Source organism: Thunnus albacares, chromosome 14, assembly GCF_914725855.1.
Source record: "Thunnus albacares chromosome 14, fThuAlb1.1, whole genome shotgun sequence".
Classification (NCBI taxonomy): domain Eukaryota; kingdom Metazoa; phylum Chordata; class Actinopteri; order Scombriformes; family Scombridae; genus Thunnus; species Thunnus albacares.
Genome location: NC_058119.1, coordinates 9,348,304 through 9,371,479, shown reverse-complemented (window position 1 = coordinate 9,371,479; position 23,176 = coordinate 9,348,304). Strand labels below are relative to the sequence as shown.

The 23,176-nt window shown below is 40.7% G+C and overlaps 2 protein-coding genes across 11 annotated transcripts in view; both read right to left on the bottom strand.

The window, feature by feature from the left end:
• lyst (lysosomal trafficking regulator) overlaps positions 1-4,172 on the bottom strand; it is a 61,628-nt gene extending 57,456 nt beyond the window's left edge. For 6 of the 10 annotated variants that reach the window (XM_044372351.1, XM_044372348.1, XM_044372347.1 and 3 more), the window contains exon 1: positions 757-1,110. In XM_044372351.1, coding sequence (XP_044228286.1) covers positions 757-837 — 81 coding nt within the window. In that variant the 5' untranslated portion in view covers positions 838-1,110. The other 4 variants (XM_044372343.1, XM_044372346.1, XM_044372344.1 and 1 more) reach the window with 4 other exon arrangements.
• Positions 4,173-7,093: 2,921 nt separating this feature from the next.
• On the bottom strand, positions 7,094-22,559 carry nid1a (nidogen 1a). Its single transcript, XM_044373104.1, has 20 exons — positions 22,221-22,559; positions 18,855-19,157; positions 18,551-18,777; positions 18,184-18,437; positions 17,884-18,024; positions 16,642-16,893; positions 16,115-16,315; positions 15,685-15,918; positions 15,361-15,498; positions 14,671-14,799; positions 14,129-14,272; positions 12,617-12,736; positions 11,863-12,093; positions 11,512-11,684; positions 10,551-10,677; positions 10,244-10,415; positions 9,470-9,627; positions 9,267-9,390; positions 8,332-8,444; positions 7,094-7,687 (listed from the first exon to the last, which is right to left on the bottom strand). The coding sequence occupies exons 1-20, from the start codon at positions 22,422-22,424 to the stop codon at positions 7,563-7,565; spliced, it is 3,570 nt and encodes a 1,189-aa protein (XP_044229039.1). The 5' UTR covers positions 22,425-22,559; the 3' UTR covers positions 7,094-7,562.
• Between the last annotated feature and the right edge of the window lie 617 nt (positions 22,560-23,176).

Here is a 23,176-nt window from a genome sequence, read left to right as displayed (position 1 = left end):
GAGGAAATAAAACAGACAATCAGTGGGCTGCATATCTCCTTACAGGTCCTGCATTTTAAATTTAAAGGGGGTTTCTCTAAACACAACATTTGTCTATGTGTCTTTGTCACTCTATCATTTTCTGTAGCTGCAGAGCATTTTGCAACAGTCTCTTCTAACTCATGGTCAGTCACTGTGAAACAGCCGAGGCAAAAACAGAAAGTAATTTAGGCAGTTTAAATTACAAGTAACAGACCGAACAATGTTTGTTATTGTTGGATGACATTGCCTCAGTGAACATTTTATTCAGCCTGGAACCAAGCAAAAAATCTCCAGCACCCTACAACATTTTAGATGCAGTGACAGCAAATATTTGCATTACGGTGTGACAAATTAAACAATAAACCTTTGTTATTTCACAGAATAACAGAATAACCAAACTTATTCTGAATCTGCGAGTCAGAAAGTTAAATCATTGTGAAATTTCCACTAAGCCCTTATGAATTAAATACTGCAAAGGAGCAGTTTTGAAACTTAAACATGATGAAAAACAAAAAAAAAACCCAAATACTATATCTCCATCCTTAAAAGGAAGAAGTGCATTGAACAATTTGATATACCTGACTTTATTAAATACTTTCCAAAGTTCTTAAGGCTTTTTCCAGGACCACAGCTGTATGAAAAGTGAGCATCCCCACTACAATGAGAAAGCAGCCTGAGCTGAGTCTGTATCACACCGGCCTCAGCCTTCACACAGTGACTGACAGCAGCGCCTACCTGCAGATCCGCTCCTTGAAGTCTGCAGTCCATGTACTTTTCCCACGCAAATGACAGATCAGTCTGCTGTGGACTGGCCATGTCGTCCACACCTCCAGGTGCAACACCAATCAGGGCGTTGAGGAAGTCAAGAATAACAAAAGTCTTCCTCCCCAGTCCTCCAAAGTGCTCCGGACAGCACCGAACAAATCCCCAAATGTTCTCCTTGAGTCGGTCATAGCAGATTCATTATTCACTGTGCTGCTTTTCCACTTTTAAAATGGGCATCTGCAGGAAAAATATAAAGTGTCAGTGGTTAGCAGAGTAGATTTAGCTGACAGAGCCACTTTAGCTTTTGTCCACGCACTCATGAGACACTGACGGTTGTATATGTGACGCACTTGAACGTAGCTTGAACCCGAAACTTCGGCCAGACAAGCCTGACACACGGCAGCACAAGCAAAACAAAACGGACTCAAGCAACAGCCTCAGATAGCTAACCGCTAGCTAGCAGTTAGCATCTGACAGACGCTGCGTTAAAGCAAATCACTTCCGGTCAAGTGATTTTGTCTTCAAAACAAAAGCGCTTCACTTGTTCGGCCGGGGACCCCCATGAGTCCTTAAAGGGACTCTGGGGGATCCCCAGCAAAAAGGGGAATATTTACTAATAATTTAATAATTGCATCCATAAGTAACACAATGGCTATTTTGGTCATGAGTTTAATACACTTTCTGCAATAAAATACCTAAAAACAAAAATCTTATCAGATGGGGGTCAGTGATCTAATTTGTGTCAGTTTAGGGGTCCTTGACGCGACAAAGTTTGAGAACCACTGTTGTAAGTAACTACACTGATGACTACAATCACACTCCACACCCCAATAAAACATTTACATTAGATGATAACTTTATCATAACAATAAATGCTCACAGATATGTGAAAGGCAGTAATAAAATGTCAGGTTAACAAATCTTACCACATTAACTCTGATTATACTGATTATACTTAATAATAATAACAACAAAACAATGATATTGATATTAATAATAATAATAAATTTAATTTGTACCACACTTTCATTCATAGTGAAACCCCAACATAAAGAAAATGGTAATAAGAGTTAAGATGAAAAAGCCTTCCTGAATAGAAAGATGTTTAGGCCTGTTTTAAAAGAGTCTAGGATCTGTGCTGCCCTCAGATGGTTAGGAAGGTTGTTCCACAAGCATGATGCAGCAGAGCAGAAGGCTTGATTTCCCCCATGGTGCACTGGGGGCCCAGAGGAGCAAGCTTTTGGCATATCTGAGGGTGCGAATGGAAGTTTGAGGTGTGAGGTAGGTTCCTGTAGGTAGGGAGGCACATATCCATTGATGGATTTATATGTGAGTAGCAGGACTTTGTAGTCAACCCTGAAGGAGACAGGGAGCCAGTGCAATGAAAACAGAGTTAGTGTTCCTGTTCTCGCACTCTCACCAGGATCCTGGCAGCCCTGTTCTGAATATATTGGAGCTTTATTTATTATTATTTATCAATTATGGCAATGCAAAAATATTGATATTTAGAAGAAAATCAATCTGCTTGGACAAAATAGAATGGAAAGGCATTTTGTTTCCATGATAACAAACAAAACATGTAGCAAAAGCAAACAATATGTATAAGTATATATTAGTGACAGTATTTAATCACATAAATAAAAAATGTTGAGCCAGTAGTGCAATTTATTCAAATGACTGACTGATTTATAAGACTTTGGATGCCACTTGTTAAGCGCAGTCTGCTTCAAAGTGACAACATCACACATATTTCAGATGCTTGGGCTCACAGGGAGTCGAATCATCAAATCAGCTGTCATGATCAAGGTTTTCCCAAATATTTACATATCAAAGTCCACAGAGACATCCAGCATTATTATTGGCTCTCATACAGAACTTTATTAAGGTTATCTGAGTGCAGTGGTGGAAAGTAACTAAGTATATTTACTCAAGTATTGTACTTAAGCACAATTTTTAGGTACTTTCAATTTACTTGAGTATTTCCATTAGATGCTACTTTTTACTTCCACTCCACTACATTTCAAAAGGAAAATATTGTACTTTCTACTCCACTACTTTTAATTGACAGCTTTAGTTACTTTTCAGATGAAGATTTGGCACAATGGATAATATAACAAGCTTTTAAGATACAACACGTTGTTAAAGATGAAACCAGTGGTTTCCAACCTTTTTGGTTTTTGACGTCTTACAAAAAGCAGTGTGTAGTCGAGGTCACATTTCAGATGTCTATGAGTTGTTAACAGCTCCACCAAACGGTGTTTTCCCCCCTAAACTTCTCACATGGTTTCATTTCAATAAATGATCAAATAATCCAACATTTCATCAAAAATAAAAAATTAGAGAAAAAGTCCAAAATCTGAAAACAGATTTGTGTATCAGAACTTTATTTTTTCTTCCTTCCTCTGCCATTAATCATCTCACAACCCCTCAGGTTTATCTGCTGACCCTTTGGAGGGGCCGGGCCCTATGTTGGGAACCACTGTACAGCTAACTGTATATAAAGTAGTTCAAACTAGCTCCACCTCCAGCAGCTACAACAGTAATATGCTGCTCTAACACTGATGCTTCAGTATTAATAATCTAATGATGTCATATATAATAATATGTCAGTCAGAGGGACCAAACCTCTATTTTTACTACAACACTTTAACTACATTTTGCTGCTAAAACTTTTGTACTTTTACTTAGGTTGGATTTTTCATGCAGAATTTTTACTTGGAGTATTTTTACACTGCTGTATTAGTACTTTTACTAAAGTAAAGGATCTGAGTATTTCTTTCACCACTGTATGAGTGACATATTTAAATGCATTCATTTTATATAGGATAATATGACATAACTTCCTTTAAAAGTTCAGTAAATTTACTTTCCTTCCTTTGTAGTTGAATTACTCAGAAAACGTTGGAACTTGGTCGTTTAATTTGAAAGCTCTGCCCGGAAGTTCTATGAATTTTTCTAGCTAGCTTGACCGCAAGAGGCATAAGCAAGAAATCTCGATATTTTAACCATAATATTTGCATACAATGTCACACTAATCTCAGAGCCGCTATATGTAAACGGTAATGCCACCAGGTTTAATAAATAAAAGAAAAGTTCCATAATATTGACTCATTTGCTAATATTCATAGCGTTAGCGGTTGTCCTGGTCGATGCATCGCATCGCACTCTTAACGGCAGCTGTCAAAACTGTTTGTGCAGCAAAGAGAAACGAACACATCGCTAACTACCTTCACCGAAACAACCAGGTGTCCCAGCTGTAGCTAAATCTTTATGTATGATATCCAGGGAAGAAATTATTTTCATACATACCTGCGTTTCCCATGAAATACAGCCAGCTAACGCTCATATAGGAGCGAGTACTCTGTGTTATTTAGCCCTCAGTGCTGACTGCAAGACAATAACAATTTTCTTCTTCTTCCTTGGTTTCACTGGCGGACTACAAACTAGCGTTAAAGGTGCATGTGGCCACCTACTGTATCGGAGTGTGTAACATCATGACTTTTAAACGACAAAAACAACAGACAAACAAACGAAAAAAAACTTTATAAAGAAGTTATAATCTGGATATTAAACAATGACAAATTCCCCCCAATCACTTTATTTATAGAAAGTATCACTTACAACATGTGTGACAATAATGCAATAACATAAAACAATTAGGCATCATAATGAAATAAAGATAACATAAAGGACATGACTTCACATTTTAGTTTGTTGATACAGTCAGCATGGTAACGGGACAAAGGGTAATAACAACAACAACAACAACAACAACAACAACAACAATAATAATAATACAAAAAATAACAGAAAAGCTAGGCAATAACATCAGATTTTTAAAAAAATCTTGGAGCATACAAACTGAGCATGTGTTGTTGTTTATAAGTTGGATAGACTCAAAATACTTTCTAAATTCAGTCATGAAAAGTTCAAACAATGGGCAAGATTTATGGATGTGACATTTTGCAAGACAAAAACAATACCACCTCCTCCTCTCCTGGTAATACATCACCAGAGTGAGGACTGTAACATTTTGCAATGGCTGTTAGATTTCACATTCATTTGGTTGGTAACTTTTTAGATTTACATTTGCTTGGAAGATAGGAGGTCATAGTCACAAATATTCCTGGTTTCATTGTGAGAGATAAGTGTAGGATCACTAGAAGACCAACACATTCAGTCCTCTACATAAAGTAAAGGTGATTTTTTGTCACGAAAAAATGTTCAAATGAAAGAGGACTCATATTTGTAAATTAATTTAGCCCCATTCCAAAGACTAATTTATCTGTTTTGTTGACGGCCGGGGCAACATATTCCTCGCAGACAAGATTCAGGGTCGGAACGCCATATTATCTAAATAGAGCTGGCAGCCGGCGACCTGCCCACAGACTCCTTTTGTTTCCTATTGGATGACACGCAACTAATTCCCCAATCAATCAAAACGTTTAGTCCAGAGAATGATGGTGCGTTTGATTAATCACTGTAAATTGGTGTTTCCAAGAGCAAATCCAGCTCAAGGTACCATAAAGCAGCGGTTCTCAACCTGGCTCCTTGATGAGATTCCGGGGGTCCCCAGAAAAAATGGGGAATATTTTAATTTCACTATTATTTCTTTGTCTAAAAGTAGCCCAATGAGAGAGTGTATATGACTATTCTGTTCATTGGTTCACACTCTACACTGTTAATCTGCCAGTCTACAGTATAGACAGTTATGGAATAACTAAATCTTATCAGATGGGGATCCCTGACACTGCATCTTATCAAATACAGCTCCATGACCTGATGTGCATTCAGTTTGAGGGTTCTTGACACCAAACAGGCTGACAACCACTGCCTAAAATAGATTGGCATACTGGTAGCCCAGTTAAGCCCCAAGTTAAGACCAATTCAGATCTGAATTAGCAAATTCAAAAAGCTGATTTTGTGTATTTCAAGTCACAGTAAATGTTTTGATATATGTGGGACTTCCAGATCCAGACTGACAAATTGGTGATGGCTAACTGACCGGACATTGTGTTGATTGACAAACAGAAGAAGGCAGTAGTGATAGACGTAGCCATCCCAAGCAACAGCAACATCAAGAAGAAGGAACATGAGAAGATCGAAAAATATCAAGGGCTGAAAGAGAAGCTAGAAAAGATCTGGGGAGTGAAGGCAACAGTGGTGCCAGTGGTAATTGGAGCACTGGGGGCTGTGACCCACAAACTGGGAGAGTGGCTCTAGCAGATTCCAGGTACAACATCTGAGGTCTCTGTCCAGACGAGCGCAGTCCTAGGAGCAGCTAAGATACTGCACAGAACCCTCAAACTCCCAGGCCTCTGGTAGAGGACCCGAGCTTGAGGAAGACACACCACCACCCCATGGGAGGGGGGTGAGAAGGGTATTTTATATATATAGAGACTGGCATAAAATACCAGCAACTATTTAGACAATTGATTGGTTATTAAGTAGCCTAATCATTAAACTAGTTCCAGCTTCTCAATTGTGAGGATTTTCTTTGTCTTACAGTAAACTGAATGTCTTTATGTTTTCTAGTGTTAGACAAAACAAGCAATGATGGCATCACTTTGGGCATTATGACATTTTATATGCCAAAGGATTAATCAGTTAATTGAGATAACAATCAGCGGAGTAATAATAACAATCATCTTTAATTGCTGCCCTATTGAATGCTGTAGTTTCAAGTAGGTTGCAGCTCATATGATAAATAATCCAATATTCCGAGTTTATCAAGAGTCCCTTAATGCACCAGTGACGTGGGTAAGTGTCTCCCTTTCTGCGACAGCATCACGGATTATGGGGGGCAGTCATTTTGATTCTTTTTTCAAAGAAGGTATGTCATCACCCCATGACGTCATCCATTAAACACGTTACTAGGCCACGTGACAACCTCTTTTTCAGCACTTAAAGCAGGTTACAGGTTGTAGTTACATGTTAAGGAACTTGATAGATGGTCATTGTTCCAGTCAGTGTCCCGGGAAATTAAATCCACCCCGTGTAGTGTTTCGTCACTTCTTCAGTCAAATTTTTTTTTATTGGAAATATTTATTAATCAAATATCATAGAAGGGCTTATATTTATGTAGGAAGGAGATGAAAAATCACATTTCTGATATCAGCTTTGATTCCAGTTAGGTATATACCATAAATATGTCCCTAACAATCTGATATTTTACATTTCAACATAAAAGAAGGCTATACATCAATTTGTTCAACAATACTAAAACCAAAGATGTAACAGTAATAACCCCTATCAACACAAGATGTCGCTATTATGATACTAAAGCCACAGACACAGCACACCAACATGTTAGAAAAATGTTTATTCATTTGCTGCCCAGCATGTAAACTCATCCCACCAGCTTGTACAGACACTTTTAGTCCTATTTCACAATTATACTTCCATGAGATAGCCTGATCCAAACATGCCACAGTGTAACACAACTGACATGAGACGATGTCATGCATTGCTGTAATGAATTTCACATTAAATTATTTATCCCTTGAGCTTCATTCTCAGTTTATGTGCACTCAGGAAAGCAGTCAACATAATAGTGTTTATATTTACAATTCTGGAAGGCATTTGTGGGTTTATAAAGGCAATGGGAGACTTAGAAATGTTGATAAGCATAACACTGAGCAATAAAAGGCACAGTAAGTTCACTTCTGGTTTTCAGTGGCATTTTTCAGCAGCTATAGTTTAGTAATGCTGAGTGGCTCCTAATTTGTAATCAAACATCCAAACAGTGTAATCTCTCAGAGCACGGCCGCCTCAGTTCAGTACCCGCTCTGTCTCTCCACGCAGCCCACTGCGTTTTCGGGACATTTGCAGGAGCGACCGTTTGGTGTTGCTAAACAGAGGTGAGTACAGCCCCCGTTGTTCACAGCACAGTAGTTTTGTCCTGATGGAGGGAGAAAAAACATTCAGACCCAAAAGGGCATTTTTCTAAATCATAAGCCACCGTAACGGGGAACAGCAGGAAACAGCCTCTTCATGTGTTTGTTAAGCAGATATATACTATACATACTTGAAGGAAACACATAGCAAACTCCAGATGTTGGAGGCCCTCTGTCCCCGGGCTCTACATTCCCTGGTTTTATGTATGCAGCCTTATCTAGAAGGGAGGATGAAGCCTGTTGCTGCTATGCATAGTAACATCAGTGATCCCTTAACTTAATGATGAATACTAGCTGCAGAATTCCTCTTGTTGCTTTCAGGTCGAGGAGTGAACCTGCGATTTTTATGGTTCTCAACCGGCGCTCAGAATGCTTCACAGACGGCACAGAGGTCACGAATGCGGGCTTCAGTTCCTCTGCTAAATCCTGAAGACTAAAGGGAATGGATCATAAGTCTAACTCAAAAGTGGCCCCCAAATGTACAAGGGTCAAGCCAATTCCAAGAATGGCTCTTGAGTCAGATGCAATACAATGATGACTCAAGACATGAAGAGGCGTTTTCTCACAGAGCACTGGGTAAAGAAACATTTCAACATTTTCAAGACTTTTGTCTTTTGTCGTGTTGCACCTTTACAACTGGCATATTTACCTGAAGGACACTGGGCGTAAGCTATGGCAATTCCATATAACTTGGTGCGTTTCTGAGGCTGGAACTCATCTGACTCCCTGCCAGCATAGCGGTCCACTGCAATCACGGCATCCCTGTTGTAAACACATCACAAGTGTTAAGCAATGTGGGACTTAAGGACCTGGAGAAATGTTTGCATCCTGGCCCTGTGTATATATATAGTCTGTCAAGAATGAATAAGCGTTAGGGTAGGTTTCTTGGCTGTAACTGACACAGTTTGTTGTAATTAAACTGTTGACGTGTGTACCCATGTTCCCCCTGTCCCCCCTCCCCATCACCTCTCAACCTTTACTCGCAAGGCTGCAGCCCAGGCAAGATAAGAGGATCAGAGGGAGGCCCTGCGCAGGTCACTCACAGACGCTGAGGCTGAGAAATTGCAAGCAGCTGCCACTTTTTAAGATGCTTCCTCACCCCATGTAGACACACACACACACACACACACACACACACACATACACAAATAGACATTCCAACCCCCGCCTATTTAGCACTGACTAACACACAGAATCAGCTGCATGGGAAGAAAGCTCCACAGTTTCAAGGTGGGAGTGTCCGAGCCTGGGAGAACATCAAGCCTTTCTGCCTTTAAGTGCAATGCTGAAGTGTGGGGAGCTTTTTGACCTCTGACCCTTTCCTACCTCTACCTTGACAGATCTGGATTCTTGCATTGCACGGTGGACCATGGATAAAGGCTGCATTATGTCCTCAATGCTAATTTAAGTAGCCTATCAAGTTACAAGAGACATCTGGCTAAACTCTTAACACAACATGTTATAAATATTGTGTCGGGAGCCTAAAAGTACCAATTTATCTTGACTTTACACATCCCATATGCTGTCACTGGATAAAAAGTGAAAATCCTTCAAACATGTCTATAATAATACAATCAATCAAACCTCCTCCAGTCAGTGTAGTAGATGTTCTTCCCAAAAGACGCAATTCCAAAAGGGTACTGAATCCCCTCCATAACTTGTCTGCGATCACCCCGGCCAGGATGCATGCACTCCATTTTATGCGTGCCTACGGGCGAGAGATTACACTCAGTGCTGATCACAAGGCAGACATGAGTTCATAGATGAGTCATCTGTCTAAAACCTACCTGCGTCTGCCCAACAAAGCATAGAGCTCTGAGAGTCGTAAGTTAAGCCGTTCGGCAGGCCGAGATCATCCTTAACCAGCACCCTCCTGTTGGATCCATCCATGTGTGAGGTCTCGATCTTTGGGGCGTCTCGGTTCCAGTCGGCCCAGTACAGAGTACTGTTGTGAGGATAGGGGTGCCGTCAGTTCACACTCAGATTGAGCAATAAACAATGACAGGCCAGAAATAATTTTAAAACAGATCTTTTAAATTACTGGTACATTTTTAAACATTATTAATCAAATAATACATTTTATCATTTACCAGTGGCCCAGTGGCTGATACTCTCTCTGATACCAGTAGTCTCTTTTCCCCATATTTAAAATCATTTTTCACTAACTGCCTGTAGCCCATATGAATGAGGAACCAGGGATTGCTGTGTTGCCACATTGTGACTGAATTAAAGTAGATGATGGCGAAAAACTGAATTTTATAATGACGATGACAAAAAAAAAGTATTTAATGTGGATCAGTCAAGTCTGGTGGCAGTATCAGTATCAGGCTGATACTGACCTGGTGTGTTAGGTTGGGGCATCTCTTCTTAAAAAGACAAAATCAACATAAGAACATTCCTTAGAGATTGGTTGATATCTTACTTGCTGTGTGTTAGAAACAATAACTTTTTAAGTTTTGCTCCAAACATGGGGCACCCCTGTAGCTTAAGGCTTAAGATCCCAACCGTGATCTGTTCAAGTCTGCAATTAAGGCTAAAAATGCCCGAAAAACATTACACACCCACTGGGGGGGTCCGCAATAATAGCACGGGGGTTGACGAGATCAGAGTCTACAATGACATGTCGCTGAGATCCGTCCAGAGAAGCCACCTCGATGTGGTCCTTCATAGAGTCCGTCCAGAACATAGTTCGTCCCAGGTGGTCGATGGCGATGCCCTCTGGGCTGTGCAAATCTTTGACAAAAACAATAAAGGCCACGTTTTCAACATCACCTTATTTTCTTTGTGTTAACAGTCTTCTAATTCCTTCATAGCTGAAAACTGAAATGAACTAGTTGAATGAAGGATGAAAGTGGACAGTCATGCTACCTGATCTAATGACTGGAATGGGCTCTCCCCCCTGGATGCTGGCCTTGCTGATGGATGGAGATGTGATGTCTGTCCAGTAGACCATTTTTTCCACACAGTCATAGGCTACTCCAATGATTACCTTCTCCTGTGGATGAGTCAGCAACAAACAATCTTTGAAGTGTATTTTGTCCAAACAGAAGTGGATAAAATATATACATGGAGCAGATGTGTTTTTTGACATTAACGTCTAGACATAAATCTAAACAAACAGAACCACACACTGAGCATGAGCCTGGCCAGACATGCAGGCCAGCTGGTCTGGAAATTCAGCGTAACAAGAAAGCATAGCAGATTGCCATTCCAAAGATGTTGAACTGATGTTAGTAATTAGTGTGAATGTCACCATGTGCCTCCAATAAAGTGTAAGCCGAGAATGCATGAGGCAGATGGGGAAATCTCAGAGCTAGAGCAAGAATTATTACCACCAAGGGAATGGAGTAAGAGGCTGAGCGGATGTTATACGCAAAAAGGAACAATCCATACATAATGTTGCTGTTTTTGATTATTCTGTCTACTGTCATCTGAGTGATCACACATACAAAACAATCCTGACTTGACATGATGCTTGAATTTGAAGTTATTCTTCTTAAATTGGCTGCTGCATTGCAAAAGTGCATTTTTTTGATCTTGCAAGTGATATATCTCTCTGACAGACAAACCTGCAGCAAAATATTCCTCCGTGTGTTATTACATAACAAACATTATAGACAAATATCTTTTTGTAAGCAGAAGGAGCCTATTAAGATTTTTCCAGGAAAAAAATTAGTGTGAAGAGGGAAATATAGACTGTTGAAATGCTATACAGAATTACATTAAAATTCTTGGCAACCAGTTCAAACCAAGACAAAATAACACAGATCCTCTCAGACTACTTTTAGGACTTCCTCTCTACTAGACAAGTTTATTTAGAGAAACTTACAGGGAGATGAAGGAGAGCCTTGGCATCATCTTTCTTCATATCATAACCCTCCAGCGGGACATGCTCTATCCTGCCACTCTGGGCATACAACAGGTGTGTTCCTGGAGGCAGAGGCAAGACACCGGGTCGGGGTGTGGGTCCAACAGGTGGTGGCACACCACCATTGTCGATGCCTAATGGAGTTAAACACTGAAAAATTAGGGGTCTTGTGGATGGAAAAACCACTGCGTCCTTTATAATGTGGCTGTTTTTTTGTTCATGTTAGTGTGTTTGCTCATAGGTTATATAAAGTTCCCTACTGCAGTGGTCTCTTGTTGTAGACATTAAGTACGGAGTATATGATTTACTCACACATTGGTCTGCTGCTCCCAGGCCCAGAGCGAGTCCCTGGGATCTCCTGTCCGTTTTGGTCCACGCACCAGCAATATCCCGTGCTGCCGTGGCACTGCATAGCTTCATAGGCGCCATTCTCGTCGCATGTGGGGATGTACTGTCCAACAGGAGGCCGTGGGCCCCGTGGACCATATTCTGTCACACCCAGGAGACTGTCTCTGTGGACCTGACATCGTGTTTTTGTCCTCTCTGAAGAGAAGAATGAAAAATAAGCTCCTGAATGAACACAGATACCTTGAGACAATGTCACAAACCCACTCAGGAGCTAATTCATGTTTCCTTTTGTCTTCTGCTTGAAATTCAGCTGCATAAAAACTCCCATATCCCTCATAAGGCATGACAAAATCCTACTGCTATCTAGAAGAAAATGAAAAACAGGTTCCAGCTGGCACAGATAGATTCTAGTGGGGAACTCTTTTCCAAACACTCCTCTTACTCCAAACGGGAGGAGTAAACAATGGTGAGAATGAAAAGGATCCGTTTTTTTTATATTACTGAGTCTGCTGATGAAAGAAAACTATTACCAAACTGTCTGAACTCCCACGACAGACACCCAAAATAAACGTGTAGCAGCTCTGACTGAATGCTACCACATAGAATAGAAAAAATGTTGTCAGTTGACTGACGACGGCGCACTGTGAAAGCAACCAGACTGTGTAAGTAAGATGTTGTGTTTACTTGTCAAAAAGTGATGGCATTCCAAAAGACTTACCTGGAGAGCAGTGGAGGCCGTCGCCATAGTAACCTGGCCTGCACTGGCAGGTAAAGGATCCCTGGGTGTTATGACAATTGGCGTCCTGGTGGCACCTGCCAGACTGGCACTCATCTACGTCTACAGGCAAGAGCAAAAGAGTTTGAGTGAGGACAAAGAAGACACTAGTCATCTACTGTATCAGCTGAAATATTTTCTGCAAGTCCAATTTGTAGTTTCCTTTTATAGTTAGGGATCTAGAGTATGATCTAGGTCAGCCTGTGCCCAAAAACTGTCTTCAAGATGCAGAACATAGAGCAAAGGCGTGGAAAGAATGAAAACTATGAATGAGTGCCTCTGGGGACCAAGCCAAAACAACTATATGCTGACTCTGGACCTGCACACTTGAAATGCCCATCTGTTTTCCATGTATCACTGCAGATGTATTATGTAACTGATGTAACTGATCTCCCCCTCCCCCACCCCTGAACAGATGGTTTAACAATTAAAAGCCTCAAAGTTCATATAATGGATTTAAAATCTGGACTACTTGTGTCAAAGGACTATATTGTTGATGTTGATGATGTTGGTGTTCCGCTTAGCCTGTAAAATATGTTCTCCGATGATTTAGTACTGTACTTCCTTAAATTCGGGGGACTAATACATCAAAGAGAATAGTCAAAACTGAAGCAACAGAGGCTGAGATATTCTAATTTATGGTCCATTGTAAGGGTTAAGCTACAAAGACATTGAATCATACATTTCCCATAATGCAACCAATGGCATCATTTACTTTTACCCTCTCTGCCTGGAAAACACATATATTTCAGTTGCCTCCTGTTTGTTTTCTGCTATAAATGTTTAGTCTCCAGGCTTGAGTATAGTAACCCTGATGACGTCATCGGGGTTATTTTTCAGACTTTAGAAAGCTCCCTTCAGAGAAAACATTATACAGCTGCTTAAACAAGTTTTAAAATTGGTAAAATTGGTGGAGTGCCCCTTTGACTATAAACACTTGACATTACTGCCAACTATTTTCAAAGCATGGCATATGCTTTTGGATTGAATTCATACACTCCAAGCAACCACTGGTTTCAGCTGATTTCTTTTTGTTGAACTTCAACATCATCATATGATAAGGCAAGCAGGGATAGTTTTGAATACTCTCCTTATAAGTATCACAAATGATCTCAACTACATTTAAAGGCTAGAAGCTATTAAAATCAAATGGTTTGGTGCATTTTGACTTATTTTCTTCCTTGATGACTTTCTAACATCAAAGCTTTTTGGCAGCAATTGCTCCAATCTTGGACATCAGAGTTGTTATTGATTTTCAGATAGTACTAAAATGAATGGAAGCCATTAGTTAACTGTTGGGTAGTAGATCAATCTCAAAAGGTACTCAATAACTACTCATAACTTGTTGTATTTTCTGTGACCTTGGAGTGATTTTGTAGATACTGTGTAACCTACAGACTGAAAGCCATTTATTCCTGTGATTATTCTTCACACACGCGTGTCTCTATGCAGTACCTTGGCAGACTCTACCATCTCCTACGAACCCTGGCAGGCAGGAGCAGATATAGGAGGAACCTCCAGTGTAGCTGCACTGAGCTCGCTCAGGAATATCACAGTTATGGGTGCCTTCTTCACAGGCGTCCACGGGTTGATTAACCTCTGAGGAGAAGAAGACGTAGGACATACTAAATATTTGGTGTTGAACATTTCAGATGAGATCCTGTTTGTTAGAGCATGAGCTGTCCTGATGTAGTGTAATGTATATATTATCTGACCTAGGCCTGCTGAACCTTTTCTGGGTAACTGAGACCTAATTACACTTTCTACAAGAAAATCTCTGAAATAAAAATGTCACAGCACAACCGTTGGTTCAAAGTTGTTTGTGTGTACTTATTGGTAAGTAAGTATACATGTGTTTTATTTTGTTCACTTTGGTCTACTTAATGTTTTAATGCATTTCATTACAGTTTATGTTTGTTTGTCTGAACTTGTTCACCAAAACCACCAGGTGAGATTCCTGGAATATGTAATTGTACTTGCACACAAAAACATCTTACCGATGCAGGTCTGCCCATCAGTGCCAAACCGATATCCATCCTCACATTCACAGCGGAAGGTCCCGGGCTGGTTGTTGCAGATAGCATGGGAGCCGCAGATCTGAGTATTCTCTCTGCACTCATCAATGTCTGATAAATATAAGAGCCAGTTATCATATGTTAATAACTGCCACATTAGGTCCAAGTTTGAATTTGGATCTGTGAAGTCTGGATTTGTCAAATCATGTCATGTCATTCGCTGTCAAATGTTTGGAGATCAGAGAGAAGAGCTTAATTAGATTTCTTAACTGCGAATGCTTCAAGATAGCATCTGTCTGAAATACATCCTTCCTCTTTCTACTGTATGTGCCTTGGAGCTCTTCCTGTCTTCAATGCAAAAGTCCCTTGGTTGTATAGACCATGGGTTGGGAATGAGGACCAGGCTGGATATGTTAACCTGGTCTGGGAGTACGGGACACTTTGTTTACCATGTGGGACTCCCTCTACTAATTGCCGAGATTGTCCAGTTCCCCAGGAAGGAAGGCTGTAGAAAGTCTGGGTTAATTAAAAGATGTCTTCAAACAGATGTGGAAACTTTGATTTACTTGAAAGCGGAAAATACATGAATTGTGAGAATTAGAAAGCTACTACACCCTCTTTATTGCCACTAACAAAGATTATTTTTTGTATTATATAATATGTCATTCATACCATAGCACGTGCGACCGTCACCATTGAAGCCAGCAGCACACTGGCAGGTGAAGTGGGTCCCCTGTCCAGGTCGACAAACAGCGTTGGTGTCGCAGCCGTGTCTTCCAGTGAAACATGGGTTCTCCGCTGGCTGTCCTCCTGAGATTGGAAGGTGTATTTTAGGACAATGTTACTAGTATACTATTAACTTCCACAATTTCATGATAAATACGTATTTACAATTCAACAATACTGTCCCTCAGTAAGGATGTTATATGTTGTGATCCAGGAAGGAAGCGAGCTCAGACCAAAACAGGGAGACAAGAATAATCTCCATGACCTCACCGTTGGTGTCCCCGATCTTGTTGCTCATGGCGAACCGGATGAGTTCATTATTAGCATCGTACATGACAAAGACCTGATCCACGCTGAGCATCTGTGTGGGTTTCATGTCTCTCAAAGACTCGTCATGTAGGCAACTCTGGAAGGTGATGGTCTGACGCCACTGATACGTCCTGGTCTCAGTGGTGCCATCGGGAAAGCTCACTACGTAGTCCCGATTGGAGGATGAGGTGATCACTGAGAGATATGATAGGCAGAGAAGGAACAGGAAGATGATTGTTTTAGTCATTGCTTGTACAGACTTTTGTTATGATTACAAAAGCACAAAGGCTTGAGAAATATTTTGGATGAAGCGGTTGGTTTGATGAAAAAATAAAACACTGTTTTTCAAATCTTAAGCTCATGCTGGATCTCTGTTTAGGCTGTGTCTCACAGTTGTTGCTGTACTGGTAGATCTCAGAGTAAGGGTCGATCTGCACAGTGGAGCCGCGAGACACCTCAGGAACCCGGCCTTCCAGGGTGGTGCTCACCACCAGGTGGTCGTGTTCATCGATGCCTTTGAACTCCTGCCTGATGGTCAGCTTCTCATTCCCTGGCAGAAAGGTCACTTCAGCCTGGCGTGTGAACTCTCCCCCTACAGAAGACAGACAAGAGAGGGTTAACTTTAAGACCCTGGCCTTGGATGAACTTTGGCTCCCCGCCTTCTGTCTCAGCTGAGGTAATGTGAGGGGAATTCAGCTGGACAGAGTGAGTAAAACTGCAGCTGTATGGCAAACTGTGCTTGCAGCAGCAGTGATATTTGTACACAGAGATTTCAGGACATTATGATTTTTTGGATCTATCTTTATACTTTTGTTATTTTCTAACCAAGTGAAGCATGAGAAAGTCACATGAGAAGCTGGTGGCTGTAACATTATCAGATGTTGTTAGTGCAGTTGTAGAAATCTTTCCCTCACTCACCAACAATACTGAAGCCATTCCTGAATCCAGGCTGCTCCAGAGCAAATGCCCACCCAATCACACCACCGAGGGCTGACAGGGGCTGCAGTGAGGGGCCAAGGGTGTAAGGGATGTCACTGATGGCCACATAGGAGCGGCCGTCATTCACCACCACATATGAGTGGAGATCGTTGCTGTTAAACTCAATCAGAGAAGGAGAGTCGCCTACATAAACTTTTCCATGCACTTTACCATTCATCCTCTGAGGCTTTCCTGCAAAGCAAAGCAAAACCATCAATGTTGAGTAACAGAGTCATAGATTACACATACGTAGATTTGCTCTATTTGCTCATTTTAGGAGTTATATAAGGAAAGGAGAGAACATTTCTGAACATAATTAGTGACTAAGTGAAACCACAAGACAGCAGCTAAAAGATTTCCCCAAACATCCCCACATCTACAAGCTACCAAGATGAACATTTGATGTATTAAATACTTTCTGGATATTAAAGTCTTTAAAACAGTCAGTTTTTGGAAGCCATCCTGAAAGATAGCTCCACCATGTGTAGTGAGTGTTCAGTATACCTTTGTGTTTTAATTTGTTTCAGGTTGATGCTGTGAATATTTTGTATTTAGCACAGGCTAATTATATTGAAATTCTTTGTTGTGAATAACATTAGCTATTCAACAAAGGTTTGACCCACAATACAGCATTTTAAATTATTGTCTTAAGTGTTTGATCTTGGTTAGCTAGTGAGCAAGGCTAAATTACAAAACAGAGCACAGTAAATGTGGCATTTCTGTAAAACCTTTAGCTAATTTAGCTAGCCACGCTAAGTAAACCTTTATCTTTTAAATTAGGAAGTGAGGCCAGCCACTTTTATTAGCTAAAGTGCAATTTTACAAAACAGGAAGATGAATTAGACTGAATTAGACAAAACAACTATTCTAGGTTGCATCTTGGGCTTTGGGAAACATTGACTGATATTTTTCACCATTTTCTGACATTTTAATCGATTAATTGAGAGAGTAATTGACGGATTACGAAAAAAATTGTTAGTTGCAGCCCTAGTCTTTTTGCTGTCACTATATAAGCTCAGAAATTCATAGATAGCTAACTTTTTTTATCTCACAGAATGAAACATGAAAATGTCTTAAATTTGCCATTTCATGCATTTAATCAAACCACAATCATCTCCATTTCACTGAACTAGTAATAATGGCTACACTCTACAGGTTCCATAATGTATCTGAAGTCCATACCTTCTGCCACACACTGTATGCCGTTGCCATAGAAGCCAGGCCTGCAGTGACAGCAGTATCCACCGGAGTAGTCCTTGCAGTCAGAGAACTGGGAGCACTTATTTCTGTTATTCGCACATGTCCCAAGGTTGTATGAGAACACTAAAAACATGGAAAATAAGAACAGGAAAAATATGACTGAAAGAATTAATTGATCAAGTTGCTATAATCCTCCAGCGCTGACAAGAGAGGCAAGCAATTTTTAATTATACAAAATTACACTGGTATTACTCAGTTTCAGCCTTTCTCCTGTGGACTCACCATCTACATTTATATCTGTGTCATCCACCACCACCACTTCTGGATTGTCAGGTTGATGTGGCTGGTACTGAACTGGATGGATTTCAATTGGCCCCCCTTCTGTCTCGTAAGGAGGGTACTCCACTTGCTGTCCTGCCTCCTGCAGCGTGGCCTCAGTGGGCAGGTCAGTGACCTCACCTGGAGCCACGTTGGTAAAATAAGGAGAAGTTCCAATCTCATACACCCATACACCCCGGAGGCCAGAGTTGGTCTGTCTGTTTGGGGAAAAGGTTTAAAACACATTTTGCAGTTACTGTTCTTGATTATCTAGCCAGCAACACTGGTCAAGAAATGGTGTTCCTGTGCAGATAGTCATTGGTTGACTTACTCTGCTAAAGCCCTGACGGATCCCTCGTCATCAGTGGTGGTGCGATAGTACGGTCCCTGACTAGAGTACAGGAAACCCTGGACAAGACCCTTACTGAAGCCAGCTTGCATGATCACCCTACTGTCATCTACAGGCGTGGTGGCAAACTGTATCCCATCCCTTGTATACAGGACGATAGCATATGAGGCGGTCTCCAGGGATGCAATGACCAGCTGGAAGGTGTTTCTCTGTGTAATAAAACATTAGAGAGGATGTAAATGACCAGTTCCACTCCAGATAACTTGAATAACCATGTGACGCTCACCTTCTTGTTGATGCCATCTCCTTTGCTTTGAGGTTCTTTAGAGGCAACATCTACCCAGGTGATCACCACAACATGGGTAGGACTGACTTCATCATCTTCTGGGAAGGCCCTGTTGATGTGGTCGGCTGCCCGACGCAGAGTGTCCGGACTAATGTCTTGACGGAAGAAAACTTTCCCCACAGCATCACTTGTGTCCAGGTCTCCTTGCAGAGCTGCAATCATGCCGAATTCTGGCGTCATTTTGCCAAGATATGTCGACTCGCTTGATGGCTCTGCTGTGGCAACAAAACCATTGGTGTTGATCTGAAATTAAAAACTCAAGTTGGTGATGGGGATAACAAGAACTAAGATGATTGTAACACTGGGCGACTTTCTTTGTAATAACTACAACACATGATGAACTGTTTCACAGCAGAGGCAAACCCAGTCCAGTCTGACCCACTTTGATCTTTACTCCAAACTCATTAGACTAATGATCCGAGTCAGCTGCTATGTCCTACAAAGCGCTAACGAACAAACAAGATACCATTTAACACAGATTTAACACACTTACGGTTTAATGCGTAACACTTGCAGGGCCCATAAAAAAGGAAAAACCTGGGCTCATGTCAAACACACACACATACACACACACATACACACACACACATACACACTCTGCACATGGGGCTCCTCCACTTCCTGACCAGGGGAAAACAAGAGCACTATTCCTGGCCCGGGCCACTCTGTTTCCTGTCCTTGCCCCTGACAAGCAGCCCCAGAGAGCCTGAAGATTACACACTAATCTTCATTACAGAGACTTCCTGCCAAAGTGGAAGATAGAGCTGGGAAAATTATCAGTAATTCTGATTTCTGTAGAAAGATCTTTAAAGTTAGCGGGATACCCACACATACCAGGGCTTGATGGAATATGAATCACTATCACAAGGAGACAATAAAACCTCGTAAAGATTAGAGAAAAGTGTGAAAAGCATTACTGTTCAGCTGCAGGGCACAGACAGTTCAGACTGTCTCGTAGGCTAAACGAAAATAAAACCTTAAGGCCATCTTGACTACAGTGGAGAAAAATGTTTGTGGTGGGCGATGTAGGGATGTAGGGATTTGGATCTAGTCAGCTGTGGGAAAAACCCCCTAGACTGATTGTTATAATAAGGAATTTAATATTTTTTCTCAACCTCAGTCTCATCTGTTAACCACAACTTTTTGCCTCCCCTCTCCTCTGATGAGATCAGGCATGTTACTGCTCCATAAATGTTAGTACTTTTGAGTAAAAGTCCTACATGAAAAATCCTACTTAAGCAAAAGTACATAAGTGTTAGCAACAAAGTATACTTAAAGTAATGTACTTAAAATTCATAGAACTTCTGGGCAAAGCTTTCAAATTAAATGACCAAGTTCCAACGTTTTCTGAGTACTTCAACTACAAAGGAAGGAAAGTAAATTTACTGAAGTTTAAATTTACTGAAATTATGCTATATTATCCTATATAAAACAAGTGCATTTAAATATGTAACTCATATAGTGGTAGAAGAAGTATTCAGATCCTTTTCTTTACTAAAGGTACCAATACAGCAATGTAAATATACTCCATTACATGTAAAAGTCCTGCAAGAAAAATCCTACTTAAGTAAAATTACAAAAGTATTATCAGCAAAATGTAGTTAAAGTATTTCAGTAAAAGTAGTTGTTTGGTCCCTCTGACTGATATGTTATATATGACATCATTAGATTATTGATACTGAAGCATCGGTGTCTAAGCAGCATGTTACTGTTGTAGCTGCTGGACGTGGAGCTAGTTTGAACTACTTTATATACAGTTAGCTAGTTTAGTCCAGTGGTTCCCAAGCTAGGGGTTGGGCCCCTCCAAAGGGTCACCAGATAAATCTGAGGGTTTGTGAGATGATTAATGAGAGAGGAAAGAAGAAAAAAAAAAAGTTCTGATACTATTTTCAGTTTTGGGTTTTTTTTTTTAATGTTTGATTTTTGGTGAAATATTGGATGATTTGAACATTTATTGAAATGAAACCATGTGAGAAGTTTAGAGGGAAAAATCACTATACAACTCATAGACATCTGAAATGTGACCCCGACTACACACTGCTTTTTGTAAGACGTCAAAAGCCAAAAAATTTGGCAATGCATTAACAATGCGTTGTATTTTAAACACTTGTTATATTATCCATGTGTCATATCTTCATCGAAAAAACAACTAAAGCTGTCAAATAAATGTAGTGGAGTAGAAATTACGATATTTCCCTCTGAAATGTAGTGGAGTGGAAGTATAAAGTGGCAGAAAATGGAAATACTCAAGTAAAGTACAAGTACCTCAAAATTGTACTTAAGTGCAGTATTTGAGTAAATGTACTTAGTTACTTTCCCCCACTGTTACAGAGTTATGTAGTCTGTTAGTTAATATGACTGTGGGACACCTGAGCTCATGACCATTTATGTCACTGTATGGGAAACTTTTAAATAAATTAAAGCTTGAATTGTTGATATAACAGAAATAAATGTTTACTGCTTCAAGTATACTTGACACAGAATGTCATCTAGGCTTCTGACTTTTTTAAAACATAAAACATGGACATTGCTTATAGGAAAATGTTGAGTTCCTGCTTCTCTAGGGGGAATACCTTTTGTACATAATTACTCTACGATAACATGCAGCATAATTAAAACAAAGATGCAGCGCTTTTCTTTGAAAAGGAGAATCACAGGGAATAAAGGGCTGTTTGTCTGCCCTACACAATGGTGCAACTTTCATCCAAATGTTGCTATTGCCCTTTTTCCAAGTATTTTAAAAGCCCCACATGGAAACAACAAATAATAAACACACTAAGTCTTTAGGAAATAACTTTGTCACAGAGTGTAACTATTTTCCATAGTACAAATGTTATTTGTACTCCTGCCCTCTTATGTGAGCATGAACCCTATATATACATAATTGTTTCAAGGAAGCATGCCTTTATGACCACATTGTTATGTGAGATGGCAGATGTTCTGGGGTGGATTTCAAATTAAGTTCCTGGAGTACTTTAGTCTTTCGGTCAACAGTAAAATAATAACCTCAGGGGAAGCTGTAAGAATGTGTGGACACATGCATTCCACGAGATACTGCAGCCTCTGTGATAAGTTAACCAATATTTACAGGGAGCGACAGAAAAAGTCATACCCTGCCCCAGATATATTTTGCAACTTCCAGGCATTGTTTAAGGTTCAAACTACTGACCCCTTTTCATTTATTACTGCCCGGGGTGCCGTGCGCAATTACGCAAAAACGATGGACAGTCCACCCTTACTAGTAAATTCCTTTCATTAATTAAAACGAGCACGACTAAGAGGGTACCAAGATGTGGATAAACTTACAAAGATGCTGTCGAAAGTGCCATCATAAAATAATATTGGCTTGTCCAGTTCAAATCGGTGCGTCTGATCAGTCCCCGTTTCCAGTAACTGGTCTCTTGCGCTTGGACCGAAAGGAAAAAGCTCCCCTCGCGTTATGCTCTGCACCGACGCCACAAATCCGAGAAAAGTCGCACAGACGAGCCATCCTTGCTCCTGCCAAACCATTGTTCGTGTTTCACAGGCAGTTGAGCAGTCCTGTGGTTAGTCCAAGCCAGGTTCGCGGAGAGTGACGCACAGGCTCCACTAAAGAAAGTTCAGTCAGAGTTTGAGAGGGGCGTGGGGCGGAGTTGAGTTGAGAAGGGCGCTTAGAACTGCTTTCGTAAAAACCACCAACACTGGAAAAAGAAATGAGAGGTAGCCTATACTTTACTTTTCATGTCGCTCCGAGAACAGATTCCTGAAGTGATATAGTACTGACTGTAGTCTGGCATCCTCTAGGTAAGTTTGTTGGCAGGTCAACCAGATATCTTCAGTGATGGCGTTTGGCCCAGTTTGAAAAACAAAACACTGCATTACACTACACAGGAGTTTTAACTGTTAGTTGAGGATAGAAGTGGACACAGAGAAGCACAGAGGTCAGTTTCACATCAGACCCCTCTATTAAAATTCTGACTTGCAACTCATTGTTCCACTGTTGCCAATACAGTAGGAAGCAGCCCTCTCTGTTTGGATGAAAAGGTATTACAATACAGGGTCCACTGTGTGGGAGGTCCAAGTATCTTCATAGGGACAACACTGGAACTGTATTAGGAGGTTTGGACACAGGCCAAGGGGCCATCAGAGCATAAACATCAGAGCATGGACCAGTTACCGGCAACAGAGCCCCACGGCCAGTTTGATTGAAACATTATGTAAAGGACAATATCACAGAGCAGTGTACCATACACTAATCATTTGAGGCATGCCACTGTGGCTAT

Coding starts and splice junctions, on each gene's coding strand:
- nid1a (XM_044373104.1), bottom strand. CDS start 22,424: ATGGTTTGGCAGGAGCAAGGATGGCTCGTCTGTGCGACTTTTCTCGGA. Junction 15,919..16,114: donor CTACCAGTACAGCAACAACT/GTGAGACACAGC, acceptor CATATCTCTCAG/TGATCACCTCATCCTCCAAT. Junction 10,678..11,511: donor AGGCTCTCCTTCATCTCCCT/GTAAGTTTCTCT, acceptor ACTCATCCACAG/GAGAAGGTAATCATTGGAGT.